Source organism: Notechis scutatus, chromosome 2 (assembly GCF_049901735.1).
Source record: "Notechis scutatus isolate UNSWTSFEM ecotype Mainland chromosome 2, rNotScu1.2, whole genome shotgun sequence".
Lineage (NCBI taxonomy): Eukaryota > Metazoa > Chordata > Lepidosauria > Squamata > Elapidae > Notechis > Notechis scutatus.
Genome location: NC_142010.1, coordinates 5,351,336 through 5,376,504, shown reverse-complemented (window position 1 = coordinate 5,376,504; position 25,169 = coordinate 5,351,336). Strand labels below are relative to the sequence as shown.

The following is a 25,169-nucleotide window of genomic DNA, read 5'->3' as shown; positions in this document are numbered from 1 at the left end:
CTTGTTCCGCGCCCGGTACCGGTCCGCGGACCGGCGGTTGGGGACCCCTGTTCTACAGTATTCTATTCTATTCCGCTCAAGATACCATTTCCCTATCTCCCGCCAGCTTTTTTCTACAGCCTCAGTGTACTTTTGCACCTGATTTATGTAACAGGAATCTAATTTCCTGAACATGTTTCTGCTGATGCTGAGATAGATTGCAACCCATACTTACCATTGATGGGTCCCGTAGGATGAAGGTGCGCACCTTAGGGGGTCTATTCCAGACAATGGTAAGCATGTTGCCTATTGCCCACCCTGGAAGGTTGTGGCCCCGCCCTGCAGAGTTGATGTCCCTGGTCAGGCGCCAAAATGATGGATTCCAAAGATCAGTCATTGTGCAGGGTGCCAAGATGTCTGACTGCCTGGGCAGTGTTTATTACATTTATAGGGTTTTTACAAGAAGACAAAGGCAACATAGATACAGCATCTGGATTGGATAATAGATACCACATTTTATTTATTTATTTATTTGTTTGTTTTATTTTATTTTATTTATTTGATTTGCCAATTGTTTACAAGATAATAAGTATGTATACATAGTTGTGAATACATGAAATGGGTACATATAAGAAAAATAAAAGAAGAATAAGAGAAACAATAGGACAGGGACGGTAGGCACGTTGGTGCGCTTTTTATGCACGCCCCCTACAGACCTCTTAGGAAAGGGGTGAGGTCAATAGTAGACAGTCTAAGGTTAAAGTTTTTGGGGTTTGGGGAAGAAACTACAGAGTCGGGTAGAGTATTCCAGACATTGACCACTCTATTGCTGAAGTCGTATTTCCTGCAATCAAGTTTGGTGCGGTTAACTTTGAGTTTGTATCTATTGTGTGCTCTTGTGTTGTTATGGTTGAAGCTGAAGTATTCATTGACAGGTAGGACATTGCAATGTATGATTTTATATACCATGCTTAAATCAGACCGAAGACGGCGTAATTCAAGGTGAAGCCTTCCAACCACATTGGTACAGCCTCCTAACCAATCCTTAGGAATAGTGGTGATGTTAGTAAAATGAGGTCACCTATAAGTCCGAAAAGTCTAGGACTTTCCACCTTCACCAAGATATAAGGAATGAGATCATGCTAGTAGCCAAGAGGCCCCTATAGGTCTAAGATGCTGCGGTGAGCGCTAGCATCACCTATAGGATCTCAATTGCTACTACAATGACAGCCTCTCAAATATTGGAAGATTGCTATTATGTCACACCTGGTTCTTGTCTTCACTAGACTAGCCATGCCGAATTCTTGTAACCACTCTTCTTATGTTTTAGCCTAAGAGACTTTAATCTCGGCCTCCTTTCTTCCGTTTTATGTCTCTAGATGGCGCTACAGAGAAACAACACTCGGTACAGCGGTGACTGAGCCATTCTAGGGAAGGGGGAAAGGCTGACATAGAACGGATTGAAAAGATAGAGTAGTGAATTGCTAGAGTGTACGTAGAGAACCGAGTAGGCGATGGGCAAGGTAACTTCCTCTTCCGGCTCACCCACGGGAGGCTGATGGCGTTGGCGGTTCCTGTTGTGCTGTTTGGAGGGTCGAAGCGGCTCCTGGGAGGTGAGTGGAGGGCAGGTCGGAGGAGAAGCCCGGGAGCAAGTCGGGCCCTTTGGGTTCCTCCACGGCGGGGAAGCAGGAGAGGAAGCAACGAGGCTGAAACGTGTTGGCTGCTGCTGCATATTCATCCCCTCCCCGAATTTTATTCCTCTGGGGCTGCAGTACCTTAAACTTCTGCCTGAGATTTTCTGCTGGGAGATTTTAAAAAAAGACCATTTATTTCGTATTTCTTAAACCCGCATTTTAAGCACCAGCTTCCACGTCCCTCTTGATTGCTTGTGACGTGGCTGACCTGGGGCTTTCCTGGCAAGCGAGGAGCTTCATGGGCAAAGCGGAGGATGCTTTGTGGCTCGACTAGGAGTTGGGCACCGTTTCCTCTATTAGCCTCCCCTCCCCTTTCTGAACTAAGATCAAAGAATTGGAGCGAATGCACTTTGGGACATTTTGCACACCGAGATACGCATAGATTGTCTGCATGCGTTCATAGGTGTGTGTTTCTGAGGTCATGCGTGCATACATGAGTGTATTTGCCCAAGCCAAAAATTAAAGTATAATAGCACACCTCTGCTTGAGGAGGGAGCTGGACTAGAAGATCTCCAAAGGCCCTTTCAACTTCATTCTGATTGACTCAATTTTATGATTGAGTCGATATTTGAAATTGGATATTGGCAATCTTCTTTATGCCAAATCAAAAATAATTAGAGGTTCAAATAGAATTTTAATGTTTGTTTTTTCATGCTAATATATGGGATGGGGTGGAGGGTTTTTGTTTTGCTGCTTTCACATTTTCTGCAGCCATTTTTCAACAATAATGAAACTAACCCATTTATATTACTCTTACAGAGAGAGAATATGCCAGGAAGAGGTCTCTGGACAACAGAGAATGAGGAGCACATTATAGTGCAAAATAAGCCATTTCTAAAAAATATTTTCCAATTCCTCTGGAAAGATTAAAAACTATTCTTCCTCAGCAGATGAGAGACCAGGGAAAGAATAACCAGAACAAAGTTTTGAGCTGGAAAAAATAGAGCACACAGAACTGAAGAAAAACATTAAATGAGAAATCAAGAAGGATAATATTTAAATAAAGAAAAAGTGAGGAACAATTTGAAGTCAGTACGAAGAAAAAGTTTCCACGTATAGCCAAAATTAGCAGACATTAATTAAAGCCTTTGAGGAAGGAAAGAATGGCTTGAACTAAATAATCACCAGGCAAGAGATCATAAATATTTTTTGCCGCCCTAAGAATCCTAGCATATCAGTGTTGGAAAACCCCCGCAGAGTGCCTAATGTGGGAAAATACAGATTGCAGATCACATCTGATCATGCACAACAGGATCCATCCAGTGAAAATCCATACAAATGTTTGAAGTGCGGCAAAAGCTTTTCTCGGAAAAGCTTCCTTATGATTCATGGAAGAGCCTGTACAGGAGAGAAGCCCTGCCTTTGAATGTCCTGTTTGTGGGGAAACTTTCAGGCAGAATTCTCAGCTGTTAGAACACCAGATGACTCACACAGGAGAGAAACTGTATAAATGTAGTGATTGTGGAAAAGGTTTCAAGCAAAGTTCTAAGCTTGTGAGACACCAGAGAACTCACACAGGAGAAAAACCATATCAGTGCCTAGATTGTGGGAAAAATTTCAGTCAGAGTTCCTGCCTGGTGAGACACCAGAGGATTCACACAGGAGAGAAACTCTTTGAATGTCCTGTTTGTGGAAAAAGTTTCAGTCAAAATTCCAACCTGGTGGAACACCAGATGACACACACAGGAGAGAGACCATATAAATGTCCTGTTTGTGGGAAAAGTTTCATTCGGAATTCACGCCTGGTGATACACCAGAGGACTCACACAGGAGAAAAACCATATCAGTGCCTGGATTGTGAGAAATGTTTCAGTCAGAGTTCCTACCTAGTGAAACACCAGAGGATTCACACAGGAGAGAAACCGTATAAATGTTCTGTTTGTGGGAAAAGTTTCATTCGGAATTCCGGCCTGGTGGAACACCAGAGAATTCACACAGGAGAAAAACCCTATGAGTGCCTGGATTGTGGGAAAAGTTTCAGTCAGAGTTCCGACCTCGTGAAACACCAGAGGACGCACACAGGAGAAAAACCCTATGAGTGCCTGGATTGTGGGAAACGTTTCAGGCAGAATTCCCAGCTGGTGGAACACCACAGGACACACACAGGAGAGAAACCGTACAAATGTAGTGATTGTGGAAAAGGTTTCAAGCAGAGTTCTACCCTTGTGATACACCAGAGAACTCACACAGGAATAAAACCATTTCAATGTCCAGACTGTGGGAAAAGTTTCAGTCAGAATTTCAACCTGATGATACACCACAGAATTCACACTGGGGAAAAACCGTATCAATGTCTGGATTGTGGGAAATGTTTCCTGCATAATTCTAACCTTGTGATACACCAGAGGACTCACACGGGAGAGAAACCATATGAGTGTCCAGATTGTGGGAAAAGGTTCAGTCAGAATTCGAACCTGTTGATGCACCGGAGGATTCACACAGGTGAGAAACCATATGAGTGTCCGGATTGTGGGAAAAGTTTCCAGCAGAATTCCAAGCTGGTGATACACCAGATCAGAGGACTCTCACAGGAGAGAAACTATGAATGCCCCAGTGGGAAAGATTTCAGTTATAAGTGCAGCCTTATAAAGCATGTAAGGTTAGGTTACACATAGGGGAGTAATCATTCAAATGGCCAGATTGCAGACAGTTTTCATACAACGTTCACACACCTTTTTAAGACAAGCTTTTCCATTGGTTGATTTTGCTGACTGTCTTAAAATTCTCCTTATTTCTAGTTGGAATCTTTCCTTGAATAATCTGCACTTATAGTTTATTCTGTGGCCTTCGGGTCTTTGGAAAATTGTTTTTCCCTCCCTCTCCTTCCTTTTGTGATTGCCTCTCAAATATTGGAATATTGCTATCATGTCAAACCTCGTTCTTGTCTTCACTACACTAGCCATGCCGAATTCCTGTAACCATTCTTCTTATGTTTTAGCCCAGGGGTCCCCAACCACCGGTCCCTGGACTGGTCCCGGTCCGTGGAACATTTTCTACCGGGCCGCCGGTTTGCTGGGCTCCGCCATCTTGTTTCGATGAGAAAGTTTTTTTTAAAGACTCCAATTTTTCTTCTTGCCTTTCTCCCAAAATGAAAATACGAAAAATGAACTGCATAAAGTTCTGCTACAGCAGGCATTTGTTCCCCCAAAAAGAAACTCACAAATTACAGAACAAAAAAAAAAAAGAGGTAGGACCAGGATATACGCAAAACTTTATGTGCAAAAAATAGCCAATCTGGGCGGTTAGCCCTGAGGGAAGTGGGGGGCGGGGCGGGGAATGGTAACAGCCGGCATGCATTTTTCAAAAGAACCACACAGGGTGCTGAGCCCTGGACAGAAAGAGTGAGCCGAGTAACATTTTGTTGCTTCCTGATTGACTAATTTCAAGCTCCCGGCTGCACTAATCGGGCAGGGCCGTGTCGCTCACGTGACCTCCAGGCGCGAGATTAAATTCAAACGGCCGTGTAGGAGGATATCAGGGAGTCGGTTGCGCCGCTTCTGCGGGAGAATCTTTTCATTGCAAGGCAAGCGGGTGGGTAAGCGCCGTGAGGTGGGGGGGGTCAGATGGGGTGCAGCTGTTTAAAAAAAAAACTGAGCGAAAACAAATTTAATTTGGATTTAGTGGAAGGACAAGTTTTCCACTTTGTTGGATGGGTTCTAGTTGAACAAATGAAGCCGAAAAAGGGGGCTCTTGCTTTGGGGTCGCACGGCTCGCCTTGCCTTGTCATGTGTGCTGATGCCGGTACCGGGCTGCGGATCATTTTGTGATGCCGGTACTGGGCCGTGGTACAAAAAAGGTTGGGGGCCACTGTTTTTAGCCTATAAGACTTTGATCTCGGCTTCCTTTCTTTTTCCTTTTTCTTTCCTTTCTCTAATCTTATCTGGGCTTCCTTTCTCTTTCTTCTTCCTTTTTCTTTTCTTTCTCTTTCTTCTACCTTTTTCATTCCTTTGCCTGATCTCATCTGAGCTTCCTTTCTTTGGCCCAGTGCAGTAGGTCCCATTCACGGAGTCAAGGGGAACTGCCATTTCTGGGCCAAAGAAAGTGAGTTTCAAAAATGCAAAACCTCACCGTTTAACATGGACATACCCTGCAAATGCAGCACACTTCTATCAAGTTTGATGGCATTTGGATGGTCTGGGGGTTCCAAAAAGGTGATTCTTGTAGTATTATAGTGTAATATTACACCATACATTTTCTTGAGGAGGGAGCTGGACTAGAAGACGTCCAAGGTCCCTTTCAACTCTATTCTGATTGATTGAAAAAGAGAATATTATGATGGCATCAATATTTGGACTTGGATCTTGTTAGGCCTTGTGTATGCCAAATCAATCATTATTAATATTAGTTAAAATATAATTTAATGCTTGTTTTTTCATGCTCATATTTGGGATTTGTTTTGCTGTTTTCACATGTCCTGCAGCCAATTTAAACAATAATGAAACTAATCCATTTATATTAATCTTACAGAGAGGGAGGATGCCAAGAAGAGCACTCTGGACAACAGAGAATGAGAAGCAGCCTTAAAGTGCAAAATAAGCCATTATACAAAATATTTTCCAGTTCCTCTGGAACGTTTAAAAACTCTTCTTCCTCAGCAGATGAGAGACGAGAGAAAGATTAACAAGTACAAAGTTTTGAGCTGGAAAATATGGAGCACCCAGAACAGACAAAAAAATTAAATGAGAAATCAAGGAGGATAATATTTAAATAAAGAAAAAGTGAGGAACAAGTTGAAGTCAGTAGGAAAAAAAGGTTCCATGTACAGCCAAAATTGGCAGGCATTAATTAAAGCCCTTGAGGAATGAAAGAATGGCTTGAACCAAACAACAACCAGGCGAGACATCACAATTTCAACCTGATGATATACCAGAAAACTCACACTGGAGAAAAACTACATCAGTGTCTGGATTGTGGGAAAACTTTCCTGCAGAATTCTAAGCATGTGATACATCAGAGGACTCACACGGGAGTAAAACCATATGAATGTCTTGAATGTGGGAAAAGTTTCAGTCGGAATTCCCATTTGATGAGACACTGGAGGACTTACACAGGAGAAAAACCTTATGAATGTCCCTGTTTTGAGAACAATTTCAGTTATACGTCTAGCCTTATAAATCATACAAGGTTACACGTAGGGGCATCAAACACCCAGATTGCAGACAGTTTTCATACAAAGTTCACACAGCTTTTTAAGGCAAGCTGTTCCATGGTTGATTGTTCTGACTGTCTTAAAATTCTCTTTATTTCTAGTTTGAATCTTTCCTTGATCAGTGTGCATCCATAATTTCTTCTCTGGCCTTCGTGTTTTTGGAAAATTGTTTCCCCCCCATTTCTTTTATGACAGCCTGTCTAATGTTGGAAGACTGCTATCATGTCACACCTGGTTCTTGTCTTCACTAGACTAGCCATGCCGAATTCTTGTAACCACTCTTCTTATGTTTTAGCCTATAAGACTTTGATCTTGGCTTCCTTTCTTTTTTCTTTTTCTTTCCTTTCTCTAATCTCTTATGAGTTTCCTTTCTGAATTCCTCTTGGATCTGAAGATTCACTTGGAACTGAATCCAGAAGGATATTTCTTCCAACAGTGGTAAGTGTGAAAAACGGTCATGTCACATTTTCACTGCTTTTCACCTTTTCACTAAGTTCAAATGGTCCCTAAATAAAATGTTATGTCCAACAGAATTGGGTATCATAGTATGGATGGCTTCTCCTAGCGGCTTCAGGAAGACGTTAACAAGCAACAGCGAAAGGCTTGGGAGGCAATAGGAGGGGTCAAGGATTCGGCCCCTCTTCTACCCACACAGACTAGAACTGGGCATAGAAATAGAAGAATGATCATAATAAAGCTCCTTTCATTTCTTGTCTCCAAAGCCATTGGAGGATATCGTGATTGAAACTAATAAGAGGACTTGGAGGGACATAATGACTGTACGCCTTCTATCTCAAAACCTCCAAAAGTCCAATGTCATTTTGGTGATGGGCCCTGGCCTGAAGCCAGACTGAGGAGGGCCCAGGTGTCTTTCCTCCTGCACAGCCCTTTCTCCAGGTGGCAAAGTCAGAGCTGCAAGCAGAGGGCAAGTTGAAGTCCCAGGCTGCCAACCTTTCATGGCCCTCTTCAGCTGAACGTATAAAAAATCTCAATCTGCAGCAATGCCTTGAACTGCTGTGCCAGGGAAAGCTCTTGTGGTTTTCTTATGCATAGCCAAGTGCTGTTGAAGGCATAAAGCCTGTCTGGATGCTAACTGTCCAGAAAGGGAATGACTCTTGCAGACCTCTCTTGAGCTTGGAAAAGAAATAGGGGTGGTTCTCGGGTTGCAACACCAATTGGCTCCAGAATATCCGTTCCTATGCAAGGATGGGCCACCAATAAGAAATAGCGGGATTGATAACTCTGATTATCTGTTATCTGTTAAAGGAAGCTTCGGGCTCAGGTCCAGAGACGAGCGTCCTCTTGGGGGACCTGAAAGAAAAGGTTTGGGATGGATTCTCAAGGGAGAAATGCTACTGATGAGCTCGATGGGAGTCAAATAGCACTTGATGGCACTTAAGGAAGCCCGGAATCCGTTATAGGTCTAGCCTTATAAAGCATATAAGGTTACACATAGGGGAATCCAACACCCAGATTGCAGACAATTTTCAAACAAAGTTCACATAACTTTTTAAGGAAAGTTGTTCCATTTTTTTTACTGTTTTTGAATCTTTCCTTGATCAGTGTGCATCCATAATTTCTTCTCTGGCCTTCGGGTCTTTGGAAAATTGTTTCCCCCCCCCTTCCTTTTGTGATGGTGGATATGATTTAAATCACTAGTAAAAAGGCTTGATTTAAATTAACTCAATTGAAATAATTTTTAAAGAGCAGCTGTCATCTCTGTCCCACAGCAGCTCCTCCTCTCACCCGCTGTTGACCCTGACAGTCCCAATATTGCAGAATTATGCTACATAACTAAACTCCATTTCATGCTGAATAAACTAAGTTATTAATGTATCTTAAGTAGAAAACTATATTTAGGTAGATTTTTACTCTAAAAGCATTTTATTAAAATAAATTTGTAAAAAAAAAAATCTGGTGTAAATAAAAAAAATCTGACAAAAAAAATCCAATTTTTAATTGTTTTTTTAAAATCGATTTTTATCCACCCTAGTGTGCACTCATAGTTTCTTCTCTGCTTGTAACTGTTCTTCATGTTTTACCCTACAAGCATTTGATCTCTGCTTCCAGCTAGCTTCTCGGCTATGTTTTAGCCTGCAGGTTTCTAATTTGATTCTCTTTGCTCTTCCTTTTTGTTTCTCTAATCTCATCTGAGCTTCCTTTCTCTTTCTTCCTTTCTCTTTCTCTTTCCTTTCTCTAATCTGGTCTGAATTTCCTTTCTTTGGCCCAGTGCAGGAGGTCCCTTAATACAAACCCCAATAAACACCATATATTGCAAAACCAAAACCTTCACATTTAACATGTACTTTCTCTGCAAATGCAGCACACTTCTACCAAGGTTGGTGACATTTCGATGGTCTGGGAATTCCAAAAAGGTGATTCTTGCTTTTGTTCCAATCAGAAGTTAACCAGGCCTGCTGGCCTTACTAACTACATTCCTGCCTGCTGCTATTTCTTCTCCAAACTGGTAATCTTTCTCCTAAATTGGAGAAGTTAACCTCAGGACTAGCGGGAAATAAATTTGATAAATTAAATTTGTAGAATGTTTGAAGGAACTTGCACAAGGACAGCCAAAAGTGCATCCAGTTTGAGGATTCATCTCTTTTTCCTCTGATTGATTTAAAGTATGTAGCCATCCATATGATAACAAACACTGGCGGGCTCCCAATCAATAATTAACTTAAAAACTGTATTAAAACCAGGTATCAAATAAAGATTCTGATGTTTAGACGTCTCTTTATATGCTAGTGAATAGGGGAACCGCTAGATCTTCCTTGTTTTACAGAAGACCAGGAATATAAATGTTTCACCTCACCTCTCCTGTGGGAGCTGCATTGGTTGCCGATTTCCTTCTGGTTGCAATTCAAGCTGTTGGTTTTCACCTTTAAAGCCCATCATGGCTTGGTAACCAGGTAATCTGAGGGACCGTCTCTTGCTGTGGGTCCCATCCTTGAGGGAGATACACCTGGTGGGACCCAGAAGAAGGGCCTCCTCCATGGTGGCTCCCTCTCTCTGGAACTTCATAAAGAAGCTCCTCCCATTTCCTGTCTCCAAAGCCTGGACACTGGAGGATATGGTCATTGTTATTGAAACCTGATGAGAGGTCTAGAAGGGACATAATGACTACCTCTTCTATCCCAACCCCTCCAAAAGTCCATCAGAATTGCAATTCTGTTTTGGTGATGTGCCCCGGCCTGAAGCCAGACTGAGCAGGGGCCAGTGTCTTTCCTCCTGCACAGCCCTTTCTCTGGGTGGCAGTCGGAATTGCAAGAAGAGAGTGACTTGAAGTCCCAGGCTGCCAACCTTTCATTTGTCCTCTTCAACTAAGCTTATAAGTGATTTTTATCTGCAGCAATGCCTTGAACTGCTCTGAGAGGAAAACCTCTCATGATTTTCTTATGTTGTTGTTCTGCTGTTAAAGGCATAAAACCAAGCCAGTATGCTTTTTTAAAAAAATATTTTTTACAACAAGCATACAAAACAACAAATAAAACCTTTTCAATTATACAGTGTGTCAGTTTGCTATATGTCTTGTGCACAATATCTAAAGTGTTTTCCTCTTAAATTGACATTCGTATTGTATTAATTGATTTTTCATATCACATTGTTTCATTATTATACCATCATTAATCTTTTAATTTCAATTCCATATTACCCTTAAGAGCAAATCTCGGTTCTTACTCATTTTTATTCATGATATAACTTATTCAGAAATAATCAATTGTAACATATCATTACTATTATAATATTCTTCAATTTCCTAGTTTTCTGTCTAACCATTGATAAAATAAATCCCATGTCTTATAGTACTCTTTTTCTTCTTGCTCTCTAATTGCTAATGTTAATCTACTCATTTCTGCACATTCCATTGTTTTCTTAATCACTTTCTTTTCTCATTTTTCCAATTCTGAGCAAATACAATTCTAGCTGCAGTTAAAACATTAATAATCAAACATGTCAATTCTTTATTGCAGCCTTCAGGTAAAATTCCCAATAAAAATATCTCTGGTTTTAAATCTATATGCTGTTTTGTCATTTTTTCCAACCATTTGTATATTTTAGTCCAGTATCTTTTAGCTTCCGCATATGTCCACCACATATGGTAATATGATCCAAGTATCTGATGACGTTTCCAACACTTCACTGAAAACAAGGACAAATAGGCTGAAAAACAGCTTCTATCCCAGGGCAGTAGCTCTTTTGAATTCTGCTGTATGGTGCAGTGTTGGTGTGGTGTCGAGGGTTTCCGGGTCAATGTGTGAAGGGTGAAGGATGTGTGTTTGTGTTTATTTTCATGGTCATGATGTGCACTGAAGATGGTGTTTGATTTCGCTGTACAAGGTGAAATGACAATAAAGTAAACTAAACTAAATTTATCCTCGAACATATTTGCAATTCTTGCTGGGGGTAAATGCCACCTATAAAACATCTTACACAAATTCTCTTTATAAGCTGTTGACATTGTTAATTTATAATTTCTAGTCCATAATTTCTGCCATTTTTCTAGATCTATACCATATCCAAAAAATTTCCCCTCGTGCAATCATTGTTTCTTTAATTTTTTGTTCTTCTAATTTCACTCCTAATAAATAACTATATAATTTTTTTGATCATCCTCTCTTCAGTACCTGTTAAAATTTTATCTAATTCAGTTGGTTCTTTATAAAACCTTTCTATCTTACTATCTTTGTCATATCTAGAAGGTATTTCCAATTCATATTTATCTCTTGTTTATCTAATTCTTGCTGTTTTGAGTTCACCCTTTTCATTTAAAATTTCACTATATTTAACAGTATGTTCCATTTTAAAAATAATTGGATATACAAACGCCTCTATTGTTGATAACTAGACTGGTATTTTCAAATAATTGTTACCTTATTTTCTCCCATGTTAATAATAGGGCGTTTCGAATATAATGCCTCCAAAAATATCCATGCGCTATACTTTCCTTATACCACAAAAATGCATGACACCCCAATTGTAAATCATGACCTTCCAATGTTAACAGTCTAGTATTTCTCAGAACAATCCATTCTTTCACCCACATCAACATTACTGCTTGGTAGTATAATTCCCAATTGTACTACCAGGCAATCCTCTCATTCTAGTATCCTGTAATAATTTTAGTTTAATTCTTGTCTTCTTTCCCTGCCATATATATTTCAACATCATTTTCTTTAAATCCTCAAAATATTCTTTCCCTAGTTTTATTGGAATCGTTTGAAACAAATATCCTTGGTAATATATTCATTTTGATTGTAGATATTCGCCATGTCAAAGATAATTGTAGATTTTCCCATTTTTCCGGGTCGGTTGCAATCTGTTGTTTTAATTTATGATAATTGTCTTCCTTATCTTGCTGTCACTTGTATTCCTAAATATTTCACTTTATTTGTGATCTGGATCTGATCAATACTTTCCTTTGTTTTTCCATTATATTCTTAACTAAAATCTTAGTTTTTTCTTTATTTATTTTTAATCCTGCCACCTGTCCATATTCTTCTATCTATCAATTTAGGAGCTGTTTCCAGTGGTTTGTCTAGTATAAAAACCAGATCTGCAAATGCCTGCAATTTATATTCCTCCTTTTATATTTTCATTCCCTTTATTTCTTTATCTTTCCTAATGTTTCTATTTAATACTTCTGGTCTGAGCTCAATCTGATACCCAGTAATCTCTTGTAACCGGTTTTTAATTTGGATCCAGTATGTCCTGGTCTCAGGCACAATCACCACATGTGGTAAAATGTACTGTCCACTTTTTTACACTTCCAACATTTGGGACTTGTGTTGGGATAAATTTTTGCCAATCTCGTTGGACAGCAAGCTACACTCTTAACAGGTTTGCTGCTTTGCAGAGGCTGGTTCTCAGGAGGTATCCTTCACGCTCTCCCGCCACCAGGAAAAAATGGCTGGAACCCAGGGAGCTGCACTGTCTCTTTTCCGATTTGCACGTCATTTCCAACCCGCGCCCCTCCCAAATCCTTTGATTTAGTTGCCTCTTCTGGCAAACGAAGCTTCGGGCTCAGCTCCAGGGGCAAGGAGTGGCCTCTTGGGAGACATGAAAGAAAACGTTTTGGGATGGATCCTCAGGGAGAAAAGTTACCGATGAGCTCGATGGGAGTCAAATAGGACGAAATGACACTTAAGGAAGCCTGGAATCAATGGGAACATCTTCAAACTCCTTTAGGCAAGAACGAGCGTGTTCTTCCGCCTTATGTCGCTAGATGGCGCGCTACAGAGAAACAACACTCGGTACAGCGGTGACTGAGCCATTCTAGGGAAGGGGGAAAGGCTGAAATAGAACGGATTGAAAAGATAGAGTAGTGGATTGCTAGAGTGCACGTAGAGAGTAAATAGGCGAAAGGTAGGGGAACTTCCTCTTCCGGCCCACTCAGGAGAGGATAATGGCGTCTGCGGAGCTTCTTGTGCCGCTTGGAGGGTCGAAGCGGCTCCTGGGAGGTGAGTGGAGGGCAGGTCGGAGGAGAAGCCGGGAGCAAGTCGGGCCCTTTGGGTTCCTCCACGGCGGGGAAGCAGGAGATGAAGCAACAAGGCTAAAACGTGTTTGCTGCTGCTGCATATTCTTCCCCTCCCCGAATTTTATTCCTCCGGGGCTGCAGGACTTAAAACTCCTGCCTTAGATTTTCTGCTGGGAGATTTTTAAAAAAGACCATTTATTTCGTATTTCTTAAACCCGCATTTTAAGCACCAGCTTCCACGTCCCTCTTGATTCCTTGTGACGTGGCTGACCTGGGGCTTTCCTGGCAAGCGAGGAGCTTCATGGGCAAAGCGGAGGATGCTTTGTGGCTCGACTAGGAGTTGGGCACCGTTTCCTCTATTAGCCTCCCCTCCCCTTTCTGAACTTAGATCAAAGAATTGGAGCGAATGCACTTTGGGACATTTTGCACACCGAGATACGCATAGATTGTCTGCATACATTCATACATGTTTCTGTGTTCATATGCGAGTATACATGAGTGTGTTTACCGAAGACAAAAATTTACCCTGTAATGTTATACATACATCTACTTGAAGAGGGAGCTGGACTAGAAGATCTCCAGGGCCTCTTTCAACTTTATTCTGATTGACTGATTGATTGAAAAAGAAAAATTTATGATTGAGTCGATATTTGAAATTGGATATTGGTAATCTTCTATATGCCAAATCAATCATAATTAATAGAGGTTAAAATAGAATTTTGTGTTTCTTTTTCATGCTAATATATGGGATGAGGTTTTTTTTTCCTGCTTTTCACATGTCCTGCAGCCAGTTTTCAACAATAATGAAACTGCAGCCATTTTTCAATAATAATGAAACTAATCCATTTATTTTAATCTTACAGAGAGAGAGGATGCCTAGAAGAGCTTGCTGGACAACAGAGAATAAGGAGCAGCATTAAAACGTAAAACAAACTATCAATCAAAATATTTTCCTATTCCTCTGGAAAGTTTAAAAACACTTCTTCCTCAGCAGATGACAGATGATGGAAGATCACATCTGATTATGCAGGAGAGGATCCCTCCAGTGAAAAGCTATATAAATGTTTGGAGTGCTTTTCTCTGAAAAGCTTCCTCTTGATTCATGGAAGAGCCCATACAGGAGAGAAGCCATGACTTTGAATGTCCTGTTTGTGGGAAAAGTTTCAGGCAGAATTCCCACCTGGTAGAACACCAGATGACGCACACAGGAGAGAAACTGTATAAATGTAGTGATTGTGGAAGAGGTTTCAAGCAGAGTTCTAAGCTTGTGAGACACCAGAGAACTCACACAGGAGAAAAACCATATCAGTGCCTAGATTGTGGGAAAAGTTTCAGTCAGAGTTCCTCCCTGGTGAAACACCAGAGGATTCACACTGGGGAGAAACTCTTTGAATGTCCTGTTTGTGGGAAAAGTTTCAGTCAAAATTCCAACCTGGTGGTACACCACAGGTCACACTCGGGAGAGAAACCGTATAAATGTCCTCTTTGTGGGAAAAGTTTCATTAGGAATTCCCACCTGGTGATACACCAGAGAACTCACACAGGAGAAAAACCATATCAGTGCCTGGATTGTGGGAAACATTTCAGTCAGAGTTCCTACCTAGTGAAACACCAGAGGACTCACACAGGAGAGAAACCGTATAAATGTCCTGTTTGTGGGAAAAGTTTTATTCGGAATTCCGGCCTGGTGGAACACGAGAGGACTCACACAGGAGAGAAACCGTATAAATGTAGTGATTGTGGAAAAGGTTTTAAGCAGAGTTCTACACTTGTGATACACCAGAGAACTCACACAGGAGTAAAACCGTTTCAGTGTCTGGATTGTGGGAAAAGTTTCAGTCAAAATTCCCACCTGATGAGACACCAGAGGACTCACACAGGAGAGAAACCATATGAGTGTCCAGTTTGTGGGAAAAGTTTCCAGCAGAATTCCAAGCTGGAGAGACACCAGAAGACTCACACAGGAGGGAAACCTTATGAATGTCCTGATTGTGGGAAAATTTTCAGTTATAGGTCTAGCCTTGTAAGGCATGTAAGGTTACACATAGGAGAGTAATCATTAAAACGCCCAGATTGCAGGCAGTTTTCATACAAAGTTCACGCACCTTTTTAAGGCAAGCTGTTCCATTGGTTGATTGTCCTGACTGTCTTAAAATTCTCCTTATTTCTAGTTTGAATCTTTCCTTGATCAGTGTGCACCAGGGTGGATTTGATCACAGTTTAAATAATGATTTAAATCACTAGTAAAAATGGAATGGAATAGCATAGCATAGCATAGAATAGAATACTTTATTGGCCAAGTGTGACTGGACACACAAAAAATTTGTCTTGGTGTAAATACTCTATACATAAAAGATACATTCGTTAAGAATCAAGAATCATAACATACAACAGTTAATGATAGTCATTGGGTACAATCAGCAATCAAAGACTTGATTTATATCAACTGGATTGAAATATTTTTTAAAGAGCAGCTGTCATCTCTGTCCCGCAGCAACTCCTCCTCTGACCCGCTGTTGACTCACTGACAGTCCCAATATTGCAGAATTATGCTACATAACTAAGCTCCATTTCATGCTAAATAAACTAAATTATTAATGTATCTTAAATAGAAAACCATCTCTACATAGATTTTTACTCCAAAAGCATTTTATTAAAATAAATTGGATAAAAATAAAAAAAAAATCTGATGGAAATTTTTAAAAATCTGATTTAAATAAAAAAAAATCCGATTTAATTTTTTAAAAATGATTTTTATCCACCCTGGTGCGCGCTCAGTTTCTTCTCTGGTCTTCGAGTGCTTTGGAAAATCGTTTGTTTCCCACCCACCCACCCCGCCCTTTTTTGACAGCCTCCCAAATAGTGGAAGACTGGTATCACACCTGGTTCCTGTCTTTCACTAGATTAGCCATGCTGAATTCTTGTAACCGTTCTTATGTTTTAGCCTACGAGACTTTGATCTCTGCTTCCTTCCGCCCCTCCCCCCTTCATTTTCCTTTCTCTAATCTCATCTGAGCTTCCTTTCTTTGGCCCAGTACGCTAGGTCCCTTTCACAGAGTTAACGGGATCTGCCATTGCTGGGCCAGAGAAAGCGAGTTTGGAGCTTTGTTAACTATGTTTTCCGCCTTGACTTATTTCTATATATAATACAGGGGGATATAAACATGTATGTATGTATATACAACAATAGTTTAGGTCTCTTGCTTTAGAGCAGGGGGTTGAACTAGAAGACCTCCAAGATCCCTTCCAACTCTGTTGTTCTGTTCTGTATTTTTGCTTAGCATGAAATTGTATATGGCAGCCCAACTAATGGTGACTCTGCACGGTTTACAGCAATAAAACCTGAATATAAAACCCAAGAAACACCATTTATTGCAAAAACGCAAAACCTCCACATTTAACATGTACTTGCCCTGCAAATGCAGCACTCTTCTATCAAGATTGATGGCATTTGGATGGTCTGGGAATTCTAAAAAGGTGATTCTTGCTTTTGTTCAAATCAGAGGTTAACCAGGCCTCCTGGCCTTACTAACTACATTCCTGCCTGGTGCTATTCCTTCTCCAGTCTGGCAATCTTTCTCCTTGAAAGGAGTTAAATTGGAGAAAATGGCAGGATTAGCGGGAAATAAATTTGATAATTAAATTTGTAGAATGTTTGAAGGAACTTGCACAAGGACAGCCAAAAGTGCATCCATTTTGGGGATTCATCTTTTTCCTCTGATTTGTTTAAATACTTATGTAACCATTTTATAACAAACCCCTGGCTGACTCCCAATCAATAATCAACTTAAAAACCATATTAAAACCAAATGGGTAAAAACAAAAACCTTATTTAAACACAAGCTTCTGATATGCGGTCCTCTCTTCTTATTAACCTCAGTGCTTAGTGGAAAAGCTAGAGCTTTCTTCCTTTACGGATGACCAGGAGGATAAAGGCCTGCCAAACTTCAGGGGGAAGAGTGTTTCAGAGGGAAGAGTCTGCAATGGAAAAGGCTCACTTCCTAGCTCCTATCAGATGGCAATATTTAAGGGAAGGGGCTAGGAGCGTAGCCACCCTATCTGACCTGGTAGAACAGGTGGATGCAAGAATAATAAAGGTGGGAGAATAGTGACAGGTGCCCTGGGGTCAGTGGTTGGAATGCAGTATTGCTGGCTGCTTTCTCCGGACAGCAGAGCTCACCACAGATTTGGACAGTGAGGAGGTTGAGGAGAAACATTTGCCAGTCCTGGAGTATAGAGAAGGGTCTGACGAGTGCTCTGTGTCGGGGGCAGAGATGGTGCCAGGGCTGTCTTACAGTTAACAGTCAGACATCAGTGAGGCAGAAGAACAGCTAGAGCCTGTTCCCAGTGTATGCGCAGAGTTGCCAGAAGAAGGGAACAGCTGAGGAACAAAGGCCAACTTGGGAGTAAAGCAACCGGTGGAAAGTGAATGGCCTCTCCCCTAGAAAATTAAATAGGAGCTAAAGGGGAGTGGGGCTTTGCAGGAGACAATGAGTTTATTCCGCCATGCTTCCCAAGTATGTCATCCGAAAGAGATTGGCCTGGCCATTCTCCCCTTTTTTTGTATAATTTTTTAATACTTTTTTACAAACATCATTGTGTGAACCGTGTGGTACCAGAGTATCTTACATTTTAAAACAAATATGACGGTATTCTTCATATTCAATACAGTTGACAGTTTCATATTAATACATATATTTTCTTTAATCATTCACCATTTCAGCACTTTATTTTTGTGTCAATCTCCATATTCTAAATATCTCTCTTTTTACTACAAATAAAATATTATTAATCATATAATCTTCCATTATTTATCCCCTTTCAGATTTTTAATTATGCTACTGTTGAGGGAATTCCCCGTTAGGAGAATGAGCGCATACAGGGAGACGTATAGAGAGTAGTGTTGGAATAATACACACAGAGCACACAGATACACTGTACAGTAAATGTAGGTTTTTACTTCCAGAAAGTTTTAAGCAAAGTCCAAAATAAGCAATCCAAAGTCATTCACAAGTTAAATCAGTCAGTTTTCAATCCAGGGACAATCCAAATATCAAATTCCAGTGTCAAAAACAGTTCAGTGTCAGACTTACATTAAATCCAGTAATATCAGTCAATTAGAAGAAATGGAGCAACAGCAATACTTTCCAACAGAAGGAAACAGAAATATTCACTCAGACACACTCTCTTCTGAGACTAAGACTAAACAACCCAGGTTTCTGGCTCCATCTTATGGCTGTTTGAGAAACCACACCCAATTGCATGCTCTTGCATTCCCTTAAAGATATAGTACTAAAATGTCTATCCTGGTTTATATATTTCTAACCCAAATACCTGTTAAGTGATTTATATTCCTAACAGCTACTGTCATATTGGCCTGGCCATCCTCCAAGCCTGATAAAGGTCTGTGATTGGGAACTATCTTGAAAGACTTGTTGGCCAGGACTTTCTTGGAGAGGAAATTTATTGTAAATTAATTAAATTATCGGGACGAGGACTTGGCTTTGTGCTGTTCGTCCTAGGTCAGAACACTGGGTGACTCTGCCCACAGCCTGGAGTTTGATCTTGATGGGGCTCGAGGTTGTCTCTGTCTTCCTTCTGAGATCTGTAAAACTATTTTGGGGGACAATATTCTGACACTGTCAACTGAGAATGCTCTAAAGCACTGTGAGTGGTATATAATTCTAAGAGCTATTGTTATAATAAATAACGAAAGGTGATGACCATCATCTTCAATTGCACCTTAAAAAAAATGAATCCAGTGCAGCTCGCACGACAAAGATGCTACATGGGCAATCTAAGGGCTCCCATTCCTGGGTGTGCTGTTCTGTTCTGGACCAGTTGAAGTTACTGGGGGACCCTGGGTAGTAATCCCAACGGATGTGACCAAGGTATGAGTGAGCCACTGTGCAAGACCTCCCGGTCCGGGAAAGGGTGCACCCGATTAATCTGTGCAAAGCCCATCCACAGCCATGGCCGCCTCAAGCAGGAGGCGTGAGTGCAGGAGGACTTTCAGTTGGTGCACGAACTTAAGTCACAAAAGGTGATCACATGACCCCAGGGCACTGCAACGGTCAAAAAGGTGAGTCAATATCCAAGCGTCCTTATTTTGACCACATGACCATAGGGATGCTGCGACACTGGTAAGTGTGAAAAGCAGCCCTAAGTCACCTTTTCACTGCTGTTCTAACTTCAAATGAAATGTGATGTCCAAGACTACCTGTACGTAATTGGGTATCATAGTACGGATGGCTTCTCCCAGCGGTTTCAGGTAGATGTTAACAATCAGCAGCAAAAGGCTTTGAGCCCTGAGGCACCGCAAATTGCAGGGGTCAAGATTGGGCCTCTCTTCTACGCACACGCACACACGGACTGGAATGGGGCATAATAAAGCTTCATGTCTCCAAAGCCTGGATATGGTCATTGTTATTGTAACCTAATGACAGGTTTTATTCTGCATAACAAAGGCAGAAAGCCGGCCAAGGTGCTAACTGTCCAGAAGGGAGGGGAAATACTCTTCCAGCCCTCTCTTAAGCTTGGGAAAGAAAAAGGGGTGGTTCTCAGGTTGCAACACCAATTGGCTCTGGAATACCCATTGCTAAGCCAAGATGGGACACCAATTAGAAATAGAGGGCTTGATAACTAAATTGGGAAGTAAGAGAAAATAAAATCCCAGAAGAGACAAGTCTTAACAGGTTTGCTGCTTTGCAGAGCCAGGTTCTCAGGAGTTACCCTGCACACACACACACACCAGAGGAAAAAGTGGCAGGAACCAAGGGAGGTGCATTTTCTCCCTTCTTATTTGCACGTCATTTCTAGACCCCCCACCCATCACCAAAAGGCAGGTTTCCTTTGGTTTAGTTGCCCTTCTGGCAAACGAAGACCTGAAAGAAAATTTCGGGATGGGATCCTCAGGGAGAAAAGCTACCGATGAGCTCGATGGGCGTCAAATAGGACTTGATGGCACTTAAGGAAGCCCGGAATAAAATGAGAACATCTTCAAACGCCTTAGGATAGAACGAGCGTGTTCTTCCGCCTTATATCGCTAGATGGCGGGCTACAGAAAAGCAACACTCGCGACCACAAAGCGGCGACTGAACTATCCCCAGGGAAGGGGCGGAAACCGAGATTGAAGGAGTTTGAAACGATAGAGTAGAGGATTGCTAGACAGGGTTGTAAAGGAGAGGAAGCGAAGGGCAGGGGAACCTCCTCTTCCGTCTCATCACCCACGGGAGGATAGTGGCGTCGGCGGAGCCTCTTGTGCGGCTTGAAGGGGTCGAAGCGGCTCCTGGGAGGTGAGTGGAGGGCAGGTCGGAGGAGAAGCCGGGAGCAAGTCCGGCCCTTTGGGTTCCTCCACGGCGGGGAAGCAGGGAAGCTGAAACATGCGGGCTGCTGCTGCATATTCATCCCCTCCCCGAATTTTATTCCTCCGGGGCTGCAGGACCTTAAACTCCTGCCTGAGATTTTCTGCTGGGAGATTTAAAAAAAACAACCATTTATTTCGTATTTCTTAAACCCGCATTTTAAGCACCAGCTTCCACGTCCCTCTTGATTCCTTGTGACGTGGCTGACCTGGGGCTTTCCTGGCAAGCGAGGAGCTTCATGGGCAAAGCGGAGGATGCTTTGGGTCTCGACTAGGATTTGGGCACCGTTTCCTCTATTAGCGTCCCCTCCCCTCCCCTCCCCGAACTTAGATCAAAGAATTGGAGCGAATGCACTTTGGGACATTTTGCACACCGAGATACGCGTAGATTGTCTGCATGCATTCATAGGTGTGTGTTTCTGTGCTTATATGGGTGAATATATGAGTGTATTTCCCCAAGCCAAAAATTTAAGTGTAATATTATAGCACGCATCTGCTTGAAGAGAGAGATGGACTAGAAGATCTCCAAGGTCCCTTTCAACTTTATTCTGATTGACTGATTGAAAAAGAGAATTTTATGATGGCATCGATATTTGAACATGGATCTTGTTAGGCTTCTGTCTGCCACATAAATCATAATATTAGTTGTTAAAATAGAATTTTACTGTTTGTTTTTTCATGCTACTATTTGGGATGGGGTGGGTTGTTTTTTTTTTGCTGCTTTCACATTATCCTGCAGCCATTTTTCAACAATAGTGAAACTAACCCATTTATATTAATCTTACAGAGAGAGATGATACCAAGAAGATATCTCTGGACAAAAGAGAATGGGAAGCAGCATTAAAATGTAAAACAAATCATCAAGCAAAATATTTTCCAATTCCTCTTGAAAGCTTAAAAACTGTTCTTCCTCAGCAGATCACAGATGAGGGAAAGAATAACAAGAACAAAGTTTTGAGCTGGAAAAAAATAGAGCACACTGAACTGAAGAAAAACATTAAATGAGAAATCAAGGAGGATAATATTTAAATAAAGAAAAAGTGAGGAGCAATTTGAAGTCAATAGGACGAAAAAGTTTCCACGTATAGCCAAAATTAGGAGACATTAATTAAAGCCTTTGAGGAAGGAAAGAATGGCTTGAACTAAACCACCACCAGGGAAGAAATCAGAAATATTTTTTGCTGCCTCAAGAATCCAAATATATCAGTGTTGGAAAACACCCACAGACTTCCTAATGTGGGAAAAACACAGATTGCAGATCACATCTGATTATGCAGGAGATGATCCATCCAGTGAAAAGCCATACAAATGTTTGGAATGCGGCAAAATCTTTTTTCGGAAAACTTCCTCATGATTCATGGAAGAACCCATACTGTAAAGAAGTTCTAGCAGTGTTCCCAATGTTTCAAAAGATCTAGCATTCATTCCAATCTGGAAAAAAAAAACCATTTCAATGTCCGGATTGTGGGGAAAGTTTCAGTCAAAATTCCCACCTGGCGAAACACCAGATGACATCAACACAGGACAGAAACAGTGTAAATGTCCTGTTTGTGGGAAAAGTTTCATTCAAAATTCCCGCCTGGTGGAACACCAGAGGACACACACAGGAGAAAAACCATATCAGTGCCTCGATTGTGGGAAACATTTCAGTCAGAGTTCTAACCTAGTGAAACACAAGAGGACTCACACAGGAGAGAAACCGTATAAATGTCCTGTTTGTGGGAAAAGTTTCATTCGAAATTCCCGCCTGGTGGAACACCAGAGGACACACACAGGAGAAAAACCGTATCAGTGCCTGGATTGTGGGAAACGTTTCAGCCAGAGATCCTGCCTAGTGAAACACAAGAGGACTCACACAGGAGAGAAACCATATAAATGTCCTTTTTGTGGGAAAAATTTCAGTCTGAATTCCTGCCTGGTGATACACCAGAGGACACACACAGGAGAAAAACCATATCAGTGCCTGGACTGTGGGAAAAGTTTCAAGCAAAATTCCCAACTGGTGGAACACCACAGGACGCATACAGGAGAGAAACCGTATAATTGTAGTGATTGTGGAAAAAGTTTTAAGCAGAGTTCTAAGCTTGTGAGACACCAGAGAACTCACACAGGAGTAAAACCATTTCAATGTCCAGATTGTGGGAAAAGTTTCAGTCAGAATTCCAACCTGATGATACACCAGAGAACTCACACTGGAGAAAAACCATATCAGTGTCTGGATTGTGGCAAAAGTTTCAAGCAGAATTCTAAGCTTATGATACACAAGAGGACTCACACAGGAGAAAAACCATATGAGTGTCCAGATTGTGGGAAAAGGTTCAGTCAGAATTCGAACTTGTTGATGCACCGGAGGACTCACACTGGAGAGAAACCATATGAGTGCCCAGATTGTGGGAAAAGTTTTAATTGGAATTCCGAGTTGGAAGTACACCGGAGGACTCACACTGGAGAAAAACCATATGAGTGCCTGGATTGTGGGAAAAGTTTCCAGCAGAATTCTAAGCTTGTGATGCACCGGAGGACTCACACTGGAGAAAAACCATATGAGTGCCTGGATTGTGGGAAGACTTTCCAGCAGAATTCTAAGCTTGTCATACACCAGAGGACTCACACAGGAGAAAAACCATATGAGTGTCCAGATTGTGGGAAAGATTTCAGTATTAGGTCTAGCCTTATAAATCATGTAAGGTTACACACAGGGGAGAAACCATATGAATGTCCAGATTGTGGGAAAGATTTCAGTAGTAGGTCTAGCCTTATAAATCATGTAAGGTTACACACAGGGGAGAAACCATTCAAGTGCCCAGATTGTGGGAAGTGTTTCGCACAAAATTCCTCTCTTATTGTACACAAGAAATTCCACATGAAGCAAAATTTGATGTGTGTAGAGGAATCTTGAATTTCATTTTTGTCTTTGGAAGCCCAGTTGAGAAATTAACCATTTAATTTCTTGTCTTATTCTTTTTAGTCAAAACATGTCTTGGTATCAGACATGAGGGAGGAGATCTGAGCTTCCTTTCTCTGGAGTTGTGTGGTTGTTCCTCTTCATAACATCAAGGGGAATTGCCATGCTGGGCCAGAGAAAAGGCGCTTAGATCTCTATTAGGTATATTTGCCACCTTGAGTTATTTCTACATCTAATTAAGGTGGGATATAGATGTGTATGTGTGTGTGTATTTATTTTTATTAAGAAATTGTTTATGGCAGCCCAATGCAACGTGACTCCAGGCAGCTTACAGCAATAAAATACAGAAAGCAATCAACCCCATACATAGCAAATAGCAAAATACAAAGCCTTGACATTTGGCATAGTCCCACACTATTGCATTCCCCACCAGACTGAAAAGGGCCCAAGTGTCTTCCTCCTACACAGCCCTTTCTCTAGGTGGCAAAGTCAGAGCTACAAGCAGAGGGTAAGTTGCAGTCCTAAGCTGCCAACCTTTCACTGCCCTCTTCAGCTGCAATTAGAAAAGATCTGAATCTGCAGCAATGCCTTGAACACCTCTGCCAGGAAAACCTCTCATGATTTTATTATGCATAGAAAACTACTGTTGAAAGTATAAAGCCTGCCAGGGTGCCAACTGTCCAGAAGGGGGAAAATTACACTTCCAGCTCTCTCTTGAGCCTGGAAAAGAATATGGGTGGTTCTCGGATTGCAACAGCAATTAGTGCTAGTGCTGTCAACCCTGAAGTCATTTTGGAAAGTCTCTTTTTTTTGTAAAGTTTATTTTTTAAAAAACATCAATCAATCATTTCATTAGCATCTGAGTGTCATCATTTTGATACAAAAGCAATATTACAAAAAACTAAATTAGTCCAGTTTACGTAGTCTAATGTTATACATAACTGTGTCAGCACTTAGTCCTTCATTTTTCAATTGCTAATATTTGCTACATTCTTCTAATAGTAATAACTATTTTTAGTATACCTAGTAACATCCTTTTTCAAATTTCTAATCTTAACCTTTCATATTCACTTTTTATATATTGAATAAAAGTATGTTTCACAATATTTCCCCATTTCTAAATTTTATATCCTAATTTTTAATGTGACCTATCTTAAAAGTTGCTACATTAATGTTACACATGACTATGTCAAGTCATAATTCTTCATTTTTCCATTATTCAATATTTGCTACCTCCTAATATTAATAACATCGTTTTTCAAATTCTAATCTCAACTTCTGATATTCACTTTAAATATTGTGTTAGATAAAAAGTATTCCCCCTATTTCTACAGTTTATATCTATTCTAGTTTTAGGCTGGTCTCTCTTTTTTTAAAAGAAAAATCCTTCCTATCCATCGTCTCTCATTCTCTTGGAAGCTACATTTCTTCTCTTTTTAGCTTGCCTCCCGTACTCCTCCCTTGGGTCTTTATCTCTTTCTTTCTTTCTTTCTTTAGTTACTTTATTTCCCTCCACAATATTTTTTTGCTGCCAGTCCACCCAAAGGCCTGCCAAATACTCTACCTTTTTTCCAAATATCTTTCGATGTATTCAATTCCAT

At 41.0% G+C, this 25,169-nt stretch overlaps 4 protein-coding genes and 1 long non-coding RNA gene across 6 annotated transcripts in view; 4 read left to right on the top strand and 1 right to left on the bottom strand.

The window, feature by feature from the left end:
* LOC113428807 (uncharacterized) overlaps nucleotides 1–25,169 on the top strand; it is a 110,338-nt gene that overhangs the window by 75,269 nt on the left and 9,900 nt on the right. The gene's annotated exons all lie outside the window — the stretch shown is intronic.
* On the top strand, nucleotides 1,523–24,674 carry LOC113431452 (uncharacterized). Its single transcript, XM_087953358.1, has 5 exons — nucleotides 1,523–1,592; nucleotides 2,433–4,151; nucleotides 14,545–14,749; nucleotides 14,834–15,223; nucleotides 22,818–24,674. Exons 2-5 carry the CDS (start codon nucleotides 3,002–3,004, stop codon nucleotides 23,560–23,562), a joined length of 2,490 nt encoding a protein of 829 aa, XP_087809484.1. The 5' UTR covers nucleotides 1,523–1,592; nucleotides 2,433–3,001; the 3' UTR covers nucleotides 23,563–24,674.
* Nucleotides 1,523–25,169, top strand: part of LOC113425266 (uncharacterized) — a 99,479-nt gene continuing 75,832 nt past the window's right edge. The window contains exons 1-2 of one of the 2 annotated variants that reach the window (XM_087953230.1): nucleotides 1,523–1,592; nucleotides 6,141–8,104. The gene's annotated coding sequence lies outside the window, so the exon portion shown is untranslated. Of the gene's footprint in view, nucleotides 1,593–6,140; nucleotides 8,105–20,512; nucleotides 20,596–25,169 lie in introns of those variants that run through there. The other variant, XM_087953231.1, reaches the window with a different exon arrangement.
* Nucleotides 1,523–25,169, top strand: part of LOC113431860 (uncharacterized) — an 82,792-nt gene continuing 59,145 nt past the window's right edge. The window contains 1 exon segment of the mRNA XM_087953079.1: nucleotides 1,523–1,592. The gene's annotated coding sequence lies outside the window, so the exon portion shown is untranslated.
* LOC148131640 (uncharacterized) lies at nucleotides 8,441–9,006 on the bottom strand. The gene is made up of 2 exons (XR_015747107.1): nucleotides 8,870–9,006; nucleotides 8,441–8,839 (listed from the first exon to the last, which is right to left on the bottom strand). It is a non-coding gene; the product is annotated as an uncharacterized LOC148131640 (long non-coding RNA).